This window comes from Phyllobates terribilis, unplaced genomic scaffold (genome assembly GCF_046119375.1).
Source record: "Phyllobates terribilis strain yellow unplaced genomic scaffold, ASM4611937v1 Scaffold_1__5_contigs__length_1240528914, whole genome shotgun sequence".
Classification (NCBI taxonomy): Eukaryota; Metazoa; Chordata; class Amphibia; order Anura; family Dendrobatidae; genus Phyllobates; species Phyllobates terribilis.
Window position 1 is genome coordinate 830,522,888 of NW_027362761.1, and position 21,685 is coordinate 830,544,572.

A 21,685-nucleotide genomic window follows, 5' to 3' on the forward strand; every position below is an offset into this window, starting at 1 on the left:
TTGGGGATCCTCTGCAATTCTTCTTTGCAGATCCTCTCCAGTTCCTTCAGGTTGGATGGTGTACATTGGTGGACAGCCATTTTCAGGTCTCTCCGGAGATGCTCAATTGGGTTTAGGTCATGGCTCTGGCTGGGCCAGTCAAGAATGGTCACAGAGCCACTCCTTTGTTATTTTAGCTGTGTGCTTAGGGTCGTTGTCTTGTTGGAAGGTGAACCATCAGCCAAGTCTGAGATCCAGAGCACTCTGGAAAAGGTTTTCATCCAGGATATCTCTATACTTCGCCGCATTCAAGTTTCCTTCAATTGCAACCAGTCGTCCTGTCCCTGCAACTGAAAAACACCCCTATAGCATGATGCTGCCACCACCATGTTTCACTGTTGGGATTGTATTGGGCAGGTGATGAGCAATGCCTGGTTTTCTCCACAAATATTGCTTAGAATTATCATCAAAAAGTTGTGTCTTCGTCTCATCAGACCAGAGAATCTTATTTCTCATAGTCTGAGAGTCCTTCATGTGTTTTTGAGCAAACTCTATGCAGGCTTTCATATGTCTTGCACTGAGGAGAGGCTTCCGTCAGGCCACTCTGCCATAAAGACCCGACTGGTGGAGGGCTGCAGTGATAGTTGACTTTGTGGAACTTTCTCCCATCTCCCTACTGCATCTCTGGAGCTCAGCCAAAGTGATCTTGTGGTCCTTCTTTACCTCTCTCACCAAGGCTCTTCTCCCATAATTGCTCAGTCTGGCTAGACGGCCAGGTCTAGGAAGACTTCTGGCGGTCCCAAACTTCTTCCATTTAAGGATTATGGAGGCCACTGTGCTCTTAGGTTCCTTGAGAAATTATTTTATAACCTTGGCCAGATCTGTGCCTTGCCACAATTCTGTCTCTGAGCTCCTTGGGCAGTTCCTTTGAGCTCATGATTCTCATTTGGTCTGACATGCACTGTAAGCTGTGCGGCCTTTTGTAGACAGGTATGTGCCTTTCCAAATCAAATCCTATCAGTTTAATTAAACACAGTTGAACTCCAATGAAGGAGTAGAACCATCTCAAGGACGATCACAAGGAAATGGACAGCATGTGACTTAAATATGAGTGTCTGAGCAAAGGGTCTGAATACTTATGACCATGTGATATTTCAGTTTTTCTTTTTTAACAAATTTGCAAAAAATTCCACATTTCTGTTTTTTTCAGTCAAGATGGGATGCAGAGTGTACTTTAATGAGAAAAAAATGAACTTTTTAGAATTTACCAAATGGCTGCAATGAAATAAAGAGTGAAACATTTAAAGGGGTCTGAATACTTTCCATACCCACTGTATGTTGAAAATGGTATCTGATCTGCAGGCAGGATGTTATATTGAAGGAGTAGCTGATCAGATTGATAGACATTTTTATGGGAAAACGTTCAATAAAACTCACATTTTATTCACTAAAATCCCTGGTGTTTGTATGCATGATTAGTGATTGACAGTCTTAGGCTGTGTGCCCACGATGCATTTTTTAAGTGTTTCCGCAGCGGCAAAAACGCTGTAGAAACGCTGAAAAAACGCATGGTAGAAGGCCTGCCATGTTCCCCAATGATTATCATTGCGAAAAAAAACCCGCAGCACTACCAATTATTTTGCGGAAGCGCTGCGTTTTCGCCGCCATTGACTTGCATTGGAACGCTTGGATTCTGCATCACTGCATCTGTACATGCGGATTCCATGCGTTTCAATGTGCGGAGGGTACCCGGGTCTGGAGGAGAGGAGACTCTCCTCCGGACCCGGGTACCATAGAACCTGTAAAAAAAAGAATAAAATAAAAAATAAATATTATATTTACCTTCTGATGGCCCCCGGTGTGCTTGTCTTCGCTTGCCGGCAGATCGCGGTGGACTGAAGGACCTGCACTGACATCATTTAGTCATGTGACGGCAGGTCCTTCAGTGTACCGCGAGCTGCCAGCAAGCCAGGAGCGAATAAAGACTTCGGGGGCCATCGGAAGGTAAGTATAGATTTATTTTTTTATTTTTTACTATTGGAAAGCACTTGTCAACCTACATGCGGAAATGCATGTGAAGAACGCTTCACATCCGCTTGTCCCTGGCAGGAAAACACATGTACAATCCACATGTACAATCCGCATGCGTTTTTTTCTGCCAGGGAGATGCAGAAACGCTCAGGAAAAAATCTGAAGCATTTCTGCATCGTGGGCACATAGCCTTACAGTTTTCATGTTCATGCAGGGATAGCTGTCAATCACTGATTAGGTCTGCCCACTGGACTCATAAGCATACAAACACCAGGGATTTTTAATGAATAAAGTGCAAGCCATACTGAATTTTGGACTAGGCGTTGAATGACATGCCTGCAGTAGACTGCTCTACCTTCAAGGTAGACACAGTAAGGACTGCAAGAGACTACAACTGAGGTTCAGCAGCATGTCATTCAACATCAAGTCCCTAATGTAGCTACCCTCAAGACAAAACAGTTTATAAGGATCAGCACGTTCATGGAGACTATGAGGGGTAGAAATCCTTTCAGAGGGACTCGGGGCGAGTAGTCGCTCCTTGTAACTTCATGGAGGCTTAGGGAAGGAGAGAGCCTTTCAGAGGAACTTGGTTTAGCAGTGGCTTAACCTCTCCGCTACCATGGGAAGTTTTAATTACAATAAAATCTATGTTTCTTATTTTCTATTGTCAAATCTTAGAGTCAGGTTCTTGTTCTAGTCCAAAAAATACCATAAGTTTCCTTATGCTATCCATTTCATTTCAATGGTCTTTCTGACCTGAGAAACAATTTGATCGAGACAATGGAGATTTATTTGATCGAGACAAGGAGGCTATCCCCATAGCTCCACAAACTGAGCTTGTCTTTTAGGCAAAAAGTAGTATAGAAGTATATGAAAATGAAAGTAATCATTCAAGCATAACAGTGTTATTAACAGTTATTAATAAAATAAAAGTTATGAGATTCATATGAATCAGGATCCTTTCTTGTTTCCAGGAAAAGTTAGTGATATCATGTTAAATAATATAATGAAAGAATTTTGTGTCAACTGAAAGACAGACTTACTTAATAAAGCAGTGGGCTGCAGTGAGGACCCATCTCTTGTGAATTAGAGTGCCTCCACATGTGTGAAAGAAAATGGTTTCATTACGAGAACTTGGCCATACCTGAAAATACAAAGCAAAAGTATGGGAAAAATCCATGTCACGTCTGAGTGTTGTGTTAAAGTGAACTTGTCACCATAAAAATGCAGTCCAATCTGCAGGCACCATGTTATAGAGCAGGAGGAGCAGAGCAGATTGATATATAGATTAGTGAGAAAAGATTCAGTATCACCCGTGTTTTATTCAAGCTCTTTCCGGGATCTTAGGTCCAGAGGGTGGTCCTATCAGTGACGGACAGCTATCTCTGTATGCATACTTATACAATTACTGATAGGACCGCCCACTGAACAAAAAATCCCAGAAAGAGCAGAGGAGTAAATGATGAAAACACAGGCTAGACTGAATATTTTCTCTTGAATTCTTGAATATTTGATATTTTACGTTATTTTATTTTGAGGGAACTCTGTCAGCACAGAATGACTGTTCAAAACAAGTACAGGCGCTCAGTGCACCCTTGGTGTGGCCAAACAGTTCAGTCCTCCTTCTCACCTACTTGTTGTCTCTCTACCTCCTCTCCCCCCTCTGTTTTGATTGACAGCTCTGGCAAAATAAGGCCAGAAAATGGCAGTACACCCAGTGCCTGTACTTGGTTTGAACTTCTGCAAATAGACAAGTACTGTACTTGGCTTTCTCCTGCAAGCCCATATACAATGAATGGATCGGAGATTGAGCATGCGCAAGTCTCCACCAGTCAATATGGGCGCTATGCAGAGCCCCGTTCTGTTCTTAGGAATGCCAGGGGTTCCAGAGGTCAGACCCCAGCGATCAGCAAGTTACCTCCTATTCTATGAATAGAGGATAATTTAAAAAAATGTTGGTAAATCCCTTTAAGGATTAAAAAAAGTAAAGGCATTTTCTGTATTAGTTTTGTTAACCAAAGAAGAAGTAATATAAATGAAATGCACCAGAATCTTGTGATTGTTTAGACATTTATGAATGTATAGATTTATGACTTTATGGCAATTTATTAACAGACCATAATATATAGATTGGAGTAAGCAGAATGTTTATGGTGCCTCTCACAATTGTTTGAAAGTATCTTTATGTCCATAAACAAGCTTAAAGGAGTTGTCCACTTCAAACACATTGATGCCCTATCCCTAGGATAAGGCATCAATGTATAATCGGCCGGGGTCCCGCACACGGCACCCCCACCGATCAGCTGTAATTGGTGCCGGCGGTGGCGACCGCCGGCCGTTAGTGCTTACCTGTGGTGCTTGGCTGTCAAGTTGTAGTGGCCGGCGCTTGTTATAGCACATGCTCCTCCTATTCAATTCAATGGGAGGCAGATGTGCAGTACCCCGCACCTCTGGCTGGTGGCCGCTGCAGGCACCGATAACAGCTGATCGGCGGGGGTGCCACGTGTGTAAAGTAGGGCATCAGTGTGAAAGTAGTGGACAACCCCTTTAATGTCATTACACTTTAGTTTAGAATCTGCCATTAAAACAACTTTTTTTAATCATTGCCAAATTCTCGCTATGCAAATCTTTTGTTATATTTCTTACCTGCATGGACACTTGCCAAGGCCAGGTGTGAGGTGCAGCGGGTTCTCCATTGACAATTCTAGAAAGAATTTGGGGAGGATTTGTCGGTTTTCCGCACTTATTTGGCCAATCTGAGAACAGCAATATGCACAACGTTTAGCAAATTGAAGAAATTTCACTTGTCTCATTTTCTTTTATATTAGGATGAAGCATATGCCAAAGATTTTTTTTTGCAGAAGTTTCTGAAACTGTTTCATTTATCTGATTAGGATTTACAGAAATCCACTTAAGAAACTGAGCCAGTCAGATGTACAGTATATTATGTCTTTTTATGTCAAGCATGAAGGAAACCTTAATCTGGGTCATATTTTTTCTGTGCTACCATAGCCTCACTTGCTTTTGTGGTTCATAAGGGCAATTTATGTGTTTATAGTATATGATTGTAAAATATTGGCTCTCGGAGGTATGTTCACAAGTTCCACATTTACAGATTTGGCCAGTGTATTCTGTATGTTATCTGCAGGAATTGTCAGATGATTTGTGCTGCAAATTGTCATACGGATCTGTGCACATTGTGCACCATTGTAATGGAACTAATCCATCCCCAAAAAATCATGGTTGGCATATTCTTATGAATGCCAGACAATTATTATAATATAATAACCAATGACTCAGTTGTTCCCCAAACTGCAGTTGATTGCAATAACTGTTTGATGTATGGGTCATCAGGACAATGTTTCTCCTGAGGTTCAGCAATCTGAAAATAGTCAGCCGAAAGACAAATCCATTTTAAACAGAAGCAATAATTTGAAAGGGAATCTGTCTTAGGATTTTGCTACCTTGTTTGAGAGCAGCATGATGTAAAAGTAGAAACTCTGATTCCAGCGCTGTATCACTTACTGGGCAGCTTGCTGCAGTTTTGATAAGAACACAGTTTTATCTGCAGCAGATCTACCAGCTCTCTGAATACTGAGCTCTGTATAACCCTGCCCACACTACCGATTAACAGTTTTTTTTAATGTACACTGTGCATAGGCAGAAAGCTGCCAATCACTGGTGGGGGTGGGGTTATACAGAGCTTATGAATATGGAGGAATACACGACAGCAGGTTTACTAGTCCTCTAGTGATTACCTTATGCTGATATTTTATCTTAGCTACAGCAAGCAGCTCAGTAAACGACATATTGCTGGAATCAGGGTCTCTATCTCTACATTAAGTTGCTCTCAAATTACTTGGCAAAAACATGGTGAGAGATTCCCTTTAAAGGTTTTGTAATAATTTTTTTAATATACATTTTTACTTAGAGGAATTTTGGGGAAATGACAAGTTATCACCAATCTGACTGCTGGGACCCTGGTCGAATCATGATAATAGGAGTCTTGATTCCTCCATTTTAATGGTGCATTGGTAAAACAGGTGGACTGTCACCTCATTCAAAGTCTTTGGAATTGAAAGTTATAGTTAACTACAGCTCTATTATTACCATTAATTCCATAGACAATTAATGTAGTTTACCTGCTCGAACACCACTTGATTCAAGCAGATAAATTGGTGCCCCTGCTCTCATGATTAATTGGGTTGCCTTGTAATAAGATCTCTAGAGATCAGCTACTTATCACCCATTCTGTCCAATGGGATAACTTGTTCTAACCAGAATATCCCTTTAATTAAATATTTCTATAATAATAATAGTAATCATGCCAATTTCATGTAAACTCACATGTAAACATGTACTTTATGTTTATGAAAGTTGTATAAAATATTTTATGCAATTCACAATGAAAATGTTCCTATCCTGCCATATTCTGGTCTCACTAAGTATATGTTGGATAACCCAATTCCAATTCCAATTTCAGTCAATACAAATAAAACCATTTCACATTGAGCAATATATACTACCTATTTGTATAGTGTCCCATGGTTGGGGGGCTGGAGGGGCTTCTGTTGGCGGTGCCTGCAGTAGACTAGTGGCCCAGTAGGCTCTAAAGCCTTTTGATTCTGTGAAAAGGTCACTGTAGAATCGGATTGTGAGAATGTTACTGTCACTAGTGATTCTGGTTGGTAGTTGTGTTCCGCAAAAAGGACCTACAAAAAATGAAGACAGCAATAATAAGATATAAAGGTTGCTTCAACAGATATTATCTTACACGTAGCAGCTTTTTTCAGATTTTGCAGACACTTTAATTGCCTGTACATTGTTGTGGTACTAGTTCCTGAGATCCCATCGACCATTCAAACAAACCCTCAAAAAGCACAAAATTCAGGAGTGCACAGCTACCTGCCTGAGCTCACACACAGAGCCATGTATGGATTCAATAGAAAGCATAGGCTACAGAGCTACAAAGCTTATACTTACTACTGGATCCACACTCCACTCTGTGTGTGAGCTCAGGCAGGAGCTCCTAACTTCTGAAATGGGCGCTCCTCAGGGGTCGTTGTGATGGGCACTCCTCAGGGGTCGTTGTGATGGGCACTCCTCAGGGGTCGTTGTGATGGGCACTCCTCAGGGGTCGTTGTGATGGGCACTCCTCAGGGGTCGTTGTGATGGGCACTCCTCAGGGGTCGTTGTGATGGGCACTCCTCAGAGGTCATTTGAGTGATGGGCACTCCTCAGGGGTCGTTTGAGTGATGGGCACTCCTCAGGGGTTGTTTGAATGATGGGTGGGGTCCTTAGACCTAAACCTCCACAATCTGCATGGAAAACTGCTGAAATGTAATTATTTTTTAAGTCTTAAAGAAGCACTCCTCCTATCAAAGTTTTTATCTATTAATATATTGCAATCATCATATTATATACCACTGTGTTCTTACAATTGCTCATTTTGCCTTTCTACCCAGTTAAAGGGGTATTCCCATCTCCAAGATCCTATCACAATATGTAGTAGATGTAATAATAATAATATTTGCAAATACCTCCACTAGCAACTAGCTTACTGTCACTATATCAGTGGTCGTAACCATGGATACCTAAGGTCCTGCAATGCCCTGCACATGAGGTAAGAAACATGGTGAATCAAAAAAACTATGTTACATTTCAAATTGGAGGTATTTGCTAATATTATTATTATTACGCCTACTACGTATTGGGATAGGATCTTGGAGATGGGAATACCCCTTTAACTGCGTAGAAAGGCAAAATGAGCAATTGTAAGAACACAGTGGTATATAATATGATGATTGCAATATATTAAGAGATAAAAACTTTGATAGGAGGAGTGCTTCTTTAAGACTTAAAAAATAATTACATTTCAGCAGTTTTCCATTGGATAGGATCTTGGAGATAGGAATACTAAATTCTTCTCTTTTCTATTAGGTCTATGACATCACATGATTCAAAACTGACTAGCTGAATCCAGCTAAGTGCTATGTAGAAACAGGAGGTCAATTTTCCCTTCATGATTCATGATTTCACTGCAAATGTCCCTAGCAGGGGGAAGGGCGGAGAAGCTGTGTCAGGAGTTGAAGAGGGGAATGATAAATGAAGGGACAAGAGACTTCCTGTTTCTACATAGATCAAGGAAAGGAGAAGAATTTCCTGTTTAGAAAGGCAAAATGAGCAATTGTAAGTACACAGTGCTATATAATATGATGACTGTAATATATTAAAAGGATAAAAACTTTGATGGGAGGAGGGCTTCTTTAAGAAACAAAAATGAGGATCATTATAATTCCTTGTGAAAAAAATACTTTTTTTTAAAAAAAGAAATACCCGCAAAAATATGGTGGAATTGTGTAAACCCTATTGTAAAATTCTGTATTCCTGTAAAGCCATAGTACATAGTTGAACCCTCTCCACCTCTTTGAGAAGACCACCACCTATCCAGACCAGATTTTAGTCTGGCCATCTTTTATGAGAGGACCACTCACTAGAAGGCCAGTTTCCAATACGATTTTGGGTGATCATCTCAAAGAGGTTTCACTGTATAATAAAACAATAAAATATTATAGCATTAACCCTTGCCTAGATTGGATTGATTCTTGCTTCACTGTAAATTACATTTTCCAATAATGAGAACTTTTCAAAATGAAAATATAACATAAAATGCTGCTACAAGATGATCTTTACAAATGGAATAAAGACCTCAACAGCTATAAGAACATACCATGTTTAAAGGGTTCACCAGACCTCTCTTCATATACTGCCACATAATCATAACACTGCCTAGTTACTAGGTCCACATCTTCTAAGTCAAAATGGGTGAAATTCACGATAAGCTTTTTTCCTTCAGGCACTTGAAGATGCCATACACACAACTGGTTAGGGGCATAATTATTAGGCCAATTTGGGGACTTAATCACTCCATTTTCCTCAATGGAGCTACCACCACATGACTGGATTTCTGTGAAATGAAATATCAGAATTTTTTAATAATTCATGAAAATAAACCATAAAATTCACATGTGTAAAGAGTCACGTAATGTTATGTTTACAAATGAACAATGGCAATTGAGTAGATTAATATCTGCATAGATACATCTGGGCTTCTTGGGTCTGATCCAGTTTCCTTCCACATTCCCAAATATACTAACAGGTTAAATGGGGATGGCACATGTTTCAGACAGGAACATCCGTTCATGAGCCCCATTGGGGACAAGAACTATATAATGCTGCTGAATATGATATCTTTCTTGGTTGAACAGGAATTTAAATATTGCTGCAGAATTATACCATTTCCTTAGTTGTTATGTAAAAGTCAACCAATGACACAAGGTCAAGGGCCCAATGATTGCAGGTCTTCAGAGTCAAGGTAAAGATTAGCTTCTTTTGAATGAGATGGAGATTTGACACAAATGGAAGACAGATACCTTCATAATACCTCTTGTGGCATGATATGCATGGGGTATTGGATCAAATTAAAAGGGTTGTCTGGTCATATGATATTGATGACCATTCTTTGAATAAATGATCAATATAAAATTGGTGGGCACCTTCACAGCTCAGCTGCTAGCAGCTCCAGAGGTGGATGGATGTAAACATTGAATAGAGCTGCACTGCACAGCTTCGGTCAACGGTCAATGTGCGGTAGCCTCCGCTGAGTACTGCAGATCAGCTTCTATTTAAGGGAACAGGAGCTGGTGTGCAGTACCTGGCAGGGGCCACTACACACTGAATGGAGCTGTGCGGTACAGCTCTATTCAATGTTTACATGTGAGAGATGCTGGAAGAAATAACGACTTCCCCAACAATCAGATATTGATGGATACATCATCAATATCATATATTCAGAGAACTTCTTTAAAACGAATCTGTCAGGAGATTTTCCTATATAATCTGAAGATAGCATAAGGTAGGGGCAGAGACACAGATTTTAGGGTTGTGCTACTTATTAGGCTGTGTGCTGTTGTTTCAATACAATGAATATTTTATCACCAGGAGATTATCACTGCCTAGATTACAGCTTGCCTGAGCCCTGGTCCGACCACACCTTCTTCTTTGATAAGCAGCTCACTGTCAATAGACAATGTACACAGAAAGCTGTGGTGTGGGTGGAGGCAGCTTTTGAGCTTTGCCTCTTAAGCTGCTTGATTGTGTCATAACTGCTGGACCCAGTAAACTAAGTAATACATCGCTGGAATCAGGGTATCTTTTCCTACATGATGCTGCTCTCATATCTGCTGATAGATTCCCTTTAAGTGTCTATTATACTACTAGAAAAGTGACAACTAAATAGCATGTTTCTGCATGAATAAACCACTAGACTTGTTATTATGATTTTTAACTCAACCTTCCAGAATACTACATTTAATTTTTTAGGATAATCTGAGAATTTCCACATACAATAGTCTATTAAAAATTCAGTTTGAGCTTTGCTAAAAAATTATTTTAGGTTAGTGAAATTTGCTGATAATAAATTCTGAGCTCTGAGTTGTAAAAGGTCAGCCTTCTGTGGGAACACATACACTTATTGTGGATGCTAAAAAAGTCAGACATCCACCCAAAAAGGGGGACTCTCTACTTGGTATCCATTTTTTAGATAATCATATGAGAAACACTCCACGTTCTTGTTAAAGTTGATTAATGAGAGTCTGATTGTAATCTACAGGTTTATGAAGTGTATCTTGTAACATCCCTGGCGGCTTGCTGGCATGGCTTACCACCTCCCACCATGCAAGACCGCTATCTTACCTATCAGTCCAGGCTGCAAACTTTGCTCCAGTGCCTGCTGTGTACATGTCTCTTGTCTGATTGCTTAGGACGGCGGCACAGTTGCTGCCTGATTCTTATAGTTACTGTGTGCGCACTCCTAAAGCATCCCCAGCCTATTGTTGTGAGTCACTGGATACTTAAACCCCATCCACCCAGTAGGAGGGGCCTGAGCAACACTTTCTTACAGTGTGTTCTGTGCAACTGAGTTGCCAGGTCCTGTCCTGTATCTTGTCTGTTCCCGCCACCCTGGGGGCTGTATACCCAGTCCTATTACCTGTATCTGTGACTTCTAGTCTGTTCCGCCACCCTGGGGGTTGAGTTCCCAGGCTCGGTCCTGTATCTTGTTCCTGGTTCAGTTCCTGTCTGAACAGTGTCCTAGCCCATTACCTTTTTGTCTCTATGTCCGAACCTTCCCTTTTCCTGTAGTGTCTGAACCTGCACCTAACTCCAACTCATTGTCTCTGTACTTCTGTTTGTGAGTTTTGTGTCATCTCGTTACTCCATTGTAAGTACCTTGTGTGTATCTGGTTCTGCTTGTCCCATTTCCCTGCCTCCGTATCTACCTCCTATGTTCTATCTATCTTCCTGTATTTTCCAGTCTGTTCCATGTGAACAGAGCCCTGTCTTGTCTGCCTGCACCTTCTGCTCTGTTCTGCTCTGCTTGTTCACCACACCTGTGGGTTTTGCTCTGCTTGTCTACCACACCTGCGGGTTTTGCTCTACTCTACTTGTCTACCGCATCTGCGGGTTTTGCCCTGCTCTGCTTGTTAACCGCACCTGCGGGTTTTGCTCTGCTCTGCTTGTCTACCGCACCTGCGGGTTTTTCTCTACTCTGCTTGTCTACCGCACCTGCGGTTTCGCTCTGTTCTGCTTGTTCACCGCACCTACGGGTTTCGCTCTGCTCTGCTTGTTCACCGCACCTGCGGGTTTTGCTCTGCTCTGCTTGTTTACCGCACCTGTGGGTTTTGCTCTGCTCTGCTTGTCTACCACACCTGCGGGTTTTGCTCTGCTCTGCTTGTCTACCGCACCTGCGGGTTTTGCTCTGCTCTGCTTGTCTACCGCACCTGCGGGTTTTGCTCTGCTCTGCTTGTCTACCGCACCTGCGGGTTTTGCTCTGCTCTGCTTGTCTACCGCACCTGCGGGTTTTGCTCTGCTCTGCTTGTCTACCACACCTGCGGGTTTTGCTCTGCTCTGCTTGTCTACCGCACCTGCGGGTTTTGATCTGCTCTGCTTGTCTACCGCACCTGCGGGTTTTGCTCTGCTCTGTTTGTCTACAGCACCTGCGGCTCTGTTCCTGTATCTCAGTCTGTACTGGTCCTTATCCTGCCTGTTTTCCTACCTGCCAGTACCCACCTGTCTGCATACCAGCCGTGCCTGCCAGTATCCACCTGTCTACATACCAGCCATGCCTGCCAATACCCATCTGTCTGCATACCAGCCGTGACTGCCAGTATCCATCTGTCTGTATGTCAGCCTAACCTGCCTGTTCCTGCATTCCCCGGTGTGGGTCAACAGCTGTGACCGGGGTCTGACCTGGAGTAGCACCTGGTCCCTCTGCTCGGTTCCTCCCTGGTTCACTGAGCCACCGTGTAACCTTGGTCGGACCGAGTTGATACTTAGTCATGCCCCTCCAGGCACTCCTCGGTTCATGGTCCAGTGGGATCACTAATCATGCTCACGCCAGTCAGTCCGAGCGTGTGCGTAACATATCTCTAATGCTTTCACATTTGAAGTGAAAACTGGTAAGCTACTATGTGTGTTTGGGTGTGGGAAGAAACATGTGAAAGTACAGTTATATGAAAAAGTTTGGGCACCCCTATTAATCTTAAGCTTAATGTTTTATAAAAAATGGTGTTTTTGCAACAGCTATTTCAGTTTGATATATGTAATAACTGTTGGACACAGTAATGTTTCTGCCTTGAAATGAGTTTTTTTGTACTAACAGAAAATGTGCAATCTGCATTCAAACAAAATTTGACAGGTGCATAAGTATGGGCATCCTTATGATTTTCTTGTTTTAAATACTCTTACCTACTTTTTACTGACTTACTAAAGCACTTTTTTTGGTTTTGTAACCTCATTGAGCTTTGAACTTCATAGCCAGGTGTATGCAATCACGAGAAAAGCTACTTAAAGTGGCCACTTGCAAGTTGTTCTCCTGTTTGAATCTCCTCTGAAGAGTGGCATCATGGGCTCCTCAAAACAACTGTCAAATGATTTGAAAACAAAGATTATTCAACATAGTTGTTCAGGGGAAGGATACAAAAAGCTGTCTCAGAGATTTAACCTGTCAGTTTCCACTGTGAGGAACATAGTAAGGAAATGGAAGAATACAGGGACAGTTCTTGTTAACGCCAGAAGTGGCAGGCCAAGAAAAACATCAGAAAGGCAGAGAAGGAGAATAATGAGATCAGTCAAGGACAATCCTCAGACCGCCTCCAGAGAGCTGCAGCATCAACTTGCTGCAGATGGTGTCACTGTGCATCGGTCAACTATACAGCGCACTTTGCACAAGGAGAAGCTGTATGGGAGAGTGATGCGAAAGAAGCCGTTTCTGCAAGCATGCCACAAACAGAGTCGGCTGAGGTATGCAAAAGCACATTTGGAGAAGCCAATTTCTTTTTGGAAGAAGGTCCTGTGGACTGATGAAACCAAGATTGAGTTGTTTGGTCATACAAAAAGGCGTTATGCATGGCGGCAAAAAACCACAGCATTCCAAGAAAAACACTTGCTACCCACAGTAAAATTTGGTGGAGTTTCCATCATGCTTTGGGGCTGTGTGGCCAATGCCGGCACCGGGAATCTTGTTAAAGTTGAGGGACGCATGGATTCCACTCAGTATCAGCAGATTCTTGACAATAATGTTCAAGAATCAGTGACAAAGTTGAAGTTACGCAGGGGATGGATCTTTCAGCAAGACAATGATCCAAAACACAGCTCCAAATCTACTCAGGCATTCATGCAGAGGAACAATTACAATGTTCTGGAATGGCCATCCCAGTCCCCAGACCTGAATATCATTGAACATCTGTGGGATCATTTGAAGAGGGCTGTCCATGCTCGGCGACCATCAAACTTAACTGAACTGGAATTGTTTTGTAAAGAGGAATGGTCAAAAATACCTTCATCCAGGATCCAGGAACTCATTAAAAGCTACAGGAAGCGACTAGAGGCTGTTATTTTTGCAAAAGGAGAATCTACTAAATATTAATGTCACTTTTCTGGTGAGGTGCCCATACTTATGCACCTGTCAAATTTTGTTTGAATGCAGATTGCACATTTTCTGTTAGTACAATAAACCTCATTTCAAGGCAGAAACATTACTGTGTCCAACAGTTATTACATATATCAAATTGAAATAGCTGTTGCAAAAACACCAATTTTTATAAAACATTAAGCTTAAGATTAATAGGGGTGCCCAAACTTTTTCATATAACTGTACATACAATCTAAATACAAATATGGCCTGATAAAAACTGAAGACCTTATCATTTAGCTGTGTAGCCATTATGCCACCAAGCAAGCACCGAATATTCAAGAAGGAACTTTTGTATGTTCAACCTTCACCAATGATTACCTTCTATATCATCAGGCATGACCTCTTCCCATTTTATCTCAAAACCACGATCAGTTTTTACTTTGTCAGTTGAGAATTTAAGGAAAAGCTTGTTGCTAGAGCTGATGATCACTGGAGGCTTAACAAATCCACAGTAACTGCCTGGAAAGACAAAACGGATTGAAGTGACATCCTGGATGCTCCATTATTAGCTCAATAAATAAAGACAAATAACCGGTCATGTTAGGCAGGATGACAGGAGACAACGATCCTTATGTTATAGTATATCTAAAAATGTTTCAATAAAATATAAGATAGGAAAATCCTTTAAAGTGAAACTGTCATCAGGAAAAAACGCTATTAACCTGCAGATATGGGGTTAATCTGTAGGTTAAAAGTATTATTATGCTGCCTAGCGGCTGCATGCATCCTATTGCTATGGGGAGAGAATTAACTTAATTCTCCCCAGCAGCGTTTCCTTTTCAGTCACGGGGGCAGCACTGAGTATACAGAGCGGCGGCTGTAACCATGGCCTTGGCCCTGATTGACAGATGGTACCGGTTACAGCTGCCACTCTATATACGCTCTATATACTCAGAGTGGTGACTGAACCCAAGCCAACGCCGCCCCCAAGACTAAAACCACGCCCCCAACTCTGACTGACATTGGCTCTGCATTGGGGGCGGCTGTCAATCAGGGCCGGGGGTGCGGTTTCAGTCACAGGGGCATCACGGGTTAAGTCACTGCTCTAAGTATACTGAACTGCAGCTGTAACCGTGCCCCCATGGCTGAAAAAGAGAATGCTGCTGGGGAGAAAAAAGTTCATTTTCTCCCCGCAGCATTCGGCTACGTACAGCATAATAGCATTATTGACCTGCAAATTAACCCCATATCTGCAGGTTAATAGTGATTTTTCTGGTGACAGATTCCCTTTAAAGGATATTTCCCAACCTTAAGCCGTCCCACTTAGTACTGTAAAGCTGAATTAGTGGAGCAAAGAAACCCCAATCTTACAATAATTACCTACAAAGCAAAATATGGACAAGTAAGATTTTTTTTAAAATGTTAAGGGGTTTTCCCACGAACAAAGTTCATTTTAATCAATAGATCTTGGAATAATAATAATTTCCACAATTGGATGTGTTAAAAAAATGTTCCTGTGCTGAGATAATCTTATATATCTGCCCCTGCTCTATACTGTGTAATGGCTGTGTCTGACTGTACAGGAACATGGTCTGATCATATCACATCTCCTGGCCAGGGGAGGACACAAAAGAGTATACAGACAGGACAGAAGAAGGATCACAGCTGCTGGTTCCTGTGAGGTAAAACTTTGCTTAAAAACAGGCAGGGAAATGTTTTACCTAACAGAAAGAATCAGCTGTGATCACCTGCTGTTATGTCTGTATACTCTTTTGTTTCCTCCCCTGCTCAGGAGCTGTGGTATATTCAGATTCTCTTCCTTCATGGTCGGACACATCAACTTACACAGGAGCACATTAATGTTATTATCATTGGACGAGAACATTTTTTTTTTAACACATCCAATTGTGGAACTTATTTTTATTTTAAAATGTACTTTGTTTGAAGGACAATCCCTTTAATTCTGCTAAACAGGTTTACACATTTTTTTAGACCATAGTTTTTTTACCTATCATATCAAAGTTGTCAGATATTTCCAGCACATCCCCAGAACATTGTCCTATTTCCCCATCCATAGCAAGATCAATGAATGCCAGTTTTACAAGTCGTCCTGGAGTCACCGAGATATTCCAGCTGCAAAGGAGATCAGCTGGATAGGTATCAGGGTAATTCATGGAGTAAAGAAAACCCTTGCGTCCGTCTTGTAGAGCATTACTTCCACAGCCGGAATCTGCAGGAAACAGTACAAAGAAATACATAATACATAGTTGATGAATCAGGTTAATAGAAACCTGCATAAACTGTTATTGAAATGTGCCAACACTACATACTATGCAAAGACTATACAGTTGTGCTCAAAAGTTTACATACCCCGGCAGAATTTTTTCTTTCTTGGCCTTGTTTCAGAGAATATGAATGATAACAAAAAACCTTTTTCTCCACTCAAGGTTATTGGTTGGGTGAAGCCATTTATTGTCAAACTACCGTGTTTTCACTTTTTAAATCTTATTGACAACCAAAAACATCCAAATGACCCTGATCAAAAGTTCACATACCCTGGTGATTTTGACCTGATAACATGCACAGAATTTGACACAAATGGGTTTGAATGGCTACTAAAGGTAACATTCCCACCTGTGACCTGTTTGCTTGTAATCAGTGGGTGTGCATAAAAGCTGAGTGAGTTTCTGGGATTCAGACAGACTCTTGTATCTTTCATCCAGCCACTGACATTTCAGGATTGTGAGTCATGGGGAAAGCAAAAGAATTGTCAACGGATCTACGGGAAAAAGGTAGTTGAACTGTATAACACAGGAAAGGGATACAAAAAGATATCCAAGGAATTGATAATGCCAGTCAGCAGCATTCAAACTGTGATTAACACATGGAACATCAGGGGCTCTGTAAAAACCAAACCACAGTCAGGTAAACCAACAAAAAATTCGGCCACAACTGCCAGGAAAATTACAAAGAAAAACCCACAAATAACATCAGCTGAAATTCAGGACTCTCTGAAAACTAGCGGTGTGGCTGTTTCAAGATGCACAATAAGGAGGCACTTGAAGAAAAATGGGCTGCATGGTCGAGTCACCAGAAGAAAGCCATTACTGCGCAAATGCCACAAAGTATCTTGCCTACAATACGCCAAACAGCGCAGAGACAAGCCTCAAACTTCGGGAACAAGGTAATTTGGAGTGATGACACCAAAATTTAACCTTTTGGCCACAACCATAAACGTTACATTTGGAGAGTGGTCAACAAGGCCTATGATGAAAGGAACACCATTGCTACTGTAAAGCACGGAGGTGGATAGCTGATGTTTTGGGGATGTGTGAGCTACAAAGGCACAGTAAGGCTGCGTTCACACATTGCGTATTTTCGTGCGCTTTTTTGCGCGCGCTTTTTGAAAATACGCAATGTGCTTTGTGTCTGCCAGCAAAGTGAATGGGAAATTCACTTTGCCGTTCAGACACTGTGTGATTTTACGCAGCGGGAAAGCGCAGCTGCGTAAAGAATTTCCCGCACTTTCTCCTATTGTGCCCATTATAAGCAATGGAATTACGCAGCGGTGTTCACACACTGCGTAATTCCATCGCTTTTTTACGGAGGCGCAGGATGGATACTCACCTACCCGATGTCAGGGGAGAGGCGTCCGGTCCGGTCCTCTCCAATCCCGCGCTTCCAGCATCTGCCGGTGAGCCATTCAGCTGTTAGCTAACCGACTTGTAACCGGACGGTCAGCTGATTACAAGCCGGTCACGTGACAGTCAGCTGATCGCTTCACGGCAGATGCTGCAAGCGCGGGACGGAGCAGACGCGTCTCTCATCCATCGGGTAGGTGAGTACCCATAGTCTGTACATACACTGCTAGGGACACACACACACACACACACACACAAACAAACACATAGACACCGACAGTACACATGTCACACTGAAATGAAGTGTGACATTACACATGTCACCCTTCATTTCACACTGCGTTTTTTGCTGCGCTTTTTTACGCAGTGTATGAATGGAGGTGCTTTTTTTACCTGCGTAAAAAAACGCAGGTAAAAAAAGCAGGAAAATACCCAGCGTAAAAAAAATGCAGGGAAATACGCAATGTGTGAACGCAGCCTAAACTTGGTAAAAGTTCAAGGAAAGATAAATGCAGCACGTTATCAGCAAATACTGGAGACAAATTTGAACTCATCAGCCTGGAAGCTGTGCATGGGACATACTTGGACGTTCCAACATGACAACAATCCAAAACACAAGGCCAAGTCGACCTGTCATTGGCTACAGCAGAACAAAGTGAAGGTTCTGGAGTGACCATCTCAGTCTCATGGCCTCAATATCATTGAGCCACTCTGTTGAGATCTCAAGCACGCAGTACATGCTAGACAGCCCAGGAATTTACAGGAACTGGAGGCTTTTTGCCAAGAAGAATGAGCAGCTTTACCATCTGAGAAAATAAAGAACCTCATCCACAACTACCACAAAAGACTTCAAGCTGTCATTGATGTTAGAGGGGGCAATACACGGTATTAAGAGCTGGGGTATGTGAACTTTTGATCAGGGTCATTTGGATGTTTTTGGTTGTCATTAAGATTTAAAAAGAGAAAACACAGTAGTTTGACAATAAATGGCTTCACCCAACCAATAACCATGAGTGGAGAAAAAGTTTTTTTGTTATTATTCATATTCTCTGAAACAAGGTCAAGAAAGCAAAAATTCTGCCGGGGTATGTAAACTTTTGAGCACAACTGTATATACTTCCACAATTACTTTTTCAAGTGCAAAACTACACTACCATTTTGTGCCTAAGGCCACATCCCCACTATCAGTATTTGGTCAGTATTTTTTCTCAGGAGTGGGAGCCAAAACCAGGAGTGGGTGATAAATGCAGAATTGGTGACTTGTTTCTATTATACCTTTTCTCTGATTGTTCCTCACCTGGTTTTGGCTCACATTCCTAAGAAAAAATACTGACCGAATACTGACCAAATACTGATAGTGGGACTGTGGCCTAAAGCATATTTCCTTCCATCAGTTCTTATTATCCTCATGTCCCTTACTCACTATTATTCTCTTTCCCTTTGCACACTTTCTACTCTTTCTTTTTGATTAGTTGGCAGTGTGGAATTTTATTCCAACTTTTGTATTATATTATTATTATAAACATTTAGTAAAAAAACATATTGAAATAAATAGTTACCAATGTAAGAAGGGCTTTCTGTTGGAATAACGCCTCCTTCAAACGCAATGTATTTAGCATGGAACGATCCTCGTCCGCCCTGTTGATTTGCTTTGAAACGAACCAACAATGAATTTGATGTCGCGAGCACAGGAGCTGGGATTTCTTTTCCACAAAACTGCCCTGTAACAAAAATGACATCTTTGTACAGAGTGAAGAATTAATAGAGAAGAAAGTGTCAATGTGTTTCTTGGGATGGTTTCTCGGCTGCAGTATTTTACGATATTGGCCAGATGTGTAATGTTAGTGCAGTTTATAAAGTACGCCTCATATATTGAGACCAATACCAGCTTACTGCTGGCAGAGACAGAGAATAGCTACAGAAATGTAGTGTGTTGTGACTATGGTAGCCCCCCTCCATATTTCAGGGTGCATTGTAACTAGTCCTTTTATAATAACGCAACCAATAGTGTATACACCCTTTTAGGGATGAATAAATACGTATTACCAAATTACCCAGGAGGGTAAATAAGCCCTAATTAAGGGATGTATTAAAACATGACTTTTATTATTAAACTTAAAAATGTGGTGAATAAATTTAAAATTACACCAGTTTGTGTTTTTTTCCATGATATTCAATCTCTAGGACCTATATAGTTCATTGATCAATCTGATTATATTACTAAATCTATGCTATCTTCACTAGGACTGCAGTTCATAGGTAAATTTGACAGTCACATTGTTCACTAGGATACACACAGATTTCTCTAGTGCTGACTAAAACAAACATATAGCCACCCCAACAAGTTTCGCCATTACTGGCTTCCTCAGGGGGCTGGGGCTATAAAGAGGAGGCTATATGTTTGTTTTAGTCAGCACTAGGGAAATCTGTGTGTATCCTAGTGAACAATGTGTCTGTCCAATTTACCTATACAGTCATAGTGAAGATAGCATAGATTAAATAAATATTTAGTAATATAATCAGATTGATCAATGAACTATATAGGTCCTAGAGATTGAATATTATAGAAAAAGCACAGACAAGCTGGTGTAATTTTAAATTTATTCACCACATTTTTAAGTTTCATAATAAAAGTCATGTTTTAATACATTCCTTAATTAGGGCTTATTTACCCTCTTGGGTAATTTGGTAATACTTAGTCCTTTTATAAGCACTCATAAGAAATTTGGTAGGCTTTAAGAAAATACTTGGGATGCTTGATAAACATGATGTTCAGCCATACAACTCCTGTCATATTTCCCTCTTACCGTACAGTTGGAAAATCGACATGTAGGAGCATAAGATGTCATATCAGGATCTCCAGCTTGGACTCCCCTCCATGAAACAGTAAGGGGGTCTCTCTACCTGGTGGACCTAGAGTTCTATAGCTCATCAAATGGCTTGTATATTATATAATTTCCCTGCAACAATGAGCAGATTGAAGAAAGTTCTATCTTTAGAGAAGTGTTTGTCTTTATGAAGGTCGTTGACAACTATTCATGTATGGAAGCTCATACACCGTATACTATCAATCTATGAGTAACTCTGTTGAACTCTTAACCACAGAACTGATAAAGGTTTAAATGAAGGAAATATAAGTCATACTGAATCTTTATCAAAAAATATATATATCGATCTGCTCAGCTATTGCCTCAATCTGCTCCGGTTTTTTGTAAAAGGACAAGAGCGTCAGAATCAGGGGAGTTCAGTGATTTTTACAAGGTGTTTAGCTCAGTTTTTTTGAGCAGGTGACTTCCTCTTTAATTTATTGATGCAATAGAAGGGATATACCCAATTTCTGAGATCCTTTTCCATCACCATCATAAATTTCAACCGCTTCATTACAACCAGCAAGTCCTGGAAGTTCTAAGTCAAATTTTGTAAAGGACAGTTTTACTCTGGAACCAGCATTAACTGAGATCTTCCACTGCGAAATAAGAAAAAAAATCAATAATTAAGTCCAGATGTCTTTGATCTGTTATAAAATTTACAGTACATGTGACTTATTTATTGCACATTTTCAGTGTGGAGGTTATATTGAAATTCCTCCCCAGAATACAGAATAAGGATTCGCCCACATCTGCGTATAAAAACGCCGGGTGCAATGGGATAAAAGATTGTATTGCACTCGCACCAATGTTATCCAATGAGGCAGTGTTCAGCCCAATTCCAGATGAGGAAAAACTCGTAGCATGCTGCGTATGGCCGCGTAGAACGGCCGAGACTCACCAATGCAAGTCAATGGGTGCGAGAAAAAAAACGGACGGCGCACAGACCATGCGTAAACCATCCGATTTTTTTTCTTGCACTCATCTCAAAGGATCTCATTGGCCAATGGATTCCTACAAAACAGAGGCATAGACTTTTAATACGAAGGTATGGACGTCATCAACATTTCAGATGCTTTACATAGATAACGTTAGTTTAGGGTCTAAAAACCTGCTGACAGATTCCCTTTAAAATTCTAAAATGTTCATGATTTCACTCCTTTCTCACTGATATTGCTTCTATTTACAGTGAA

The 21,685-nt window shown here is 41.2% G+C and overlaps 1 protein-coding gene across 1 annotated transcript in view; it reads right to left on the reverse strand.

Annotated features, from left to right (window-relative positions):
• The window catches only part of LOC141153370 (ovochymase-2-like), a 127,011-nt gene that overhangs the window by 61,455 nt on the left and 43,871 nt on the right, over window positions 1–21,685 (reverse strand). Inside the window, exons 6-13 of the mRNA XM_073638080.1 lie at window positions 20,956–21,091; window positions 19,185–19,346; window positions 15,993–16,214; window positions 14,363–14,503; window positions 8,741–8,977; window positions 6,537–6,722; window positions 4,657–4,766; window positions 3,054–3,154 (exon numbers count right to left, since the gene is read on the reverse strand). Of these exons, the coding sequence (XP_073494181.1) occupies window positions 3,054–3,154; window positions 4,657–4,766; window positions 6,537–6,722; window positions 8,741–8,977; window positions 14,363–14,503; window positions 15,993–16,214; window positions 19,185–19,346; window positions 20,956–21,091 (1,295 nt within the window). The remainder of the gene's footprint in view (window positions 1–3,053; window positions 3,155–4,656; window positions 4,767–6,536; window positions 6,723–8,740; window positions 8,978–14,362; window positions 14,504–15,992; window positions 16,215–19,184; window positions 19,347–20,955; window positions 21,092–21,685) is intronic.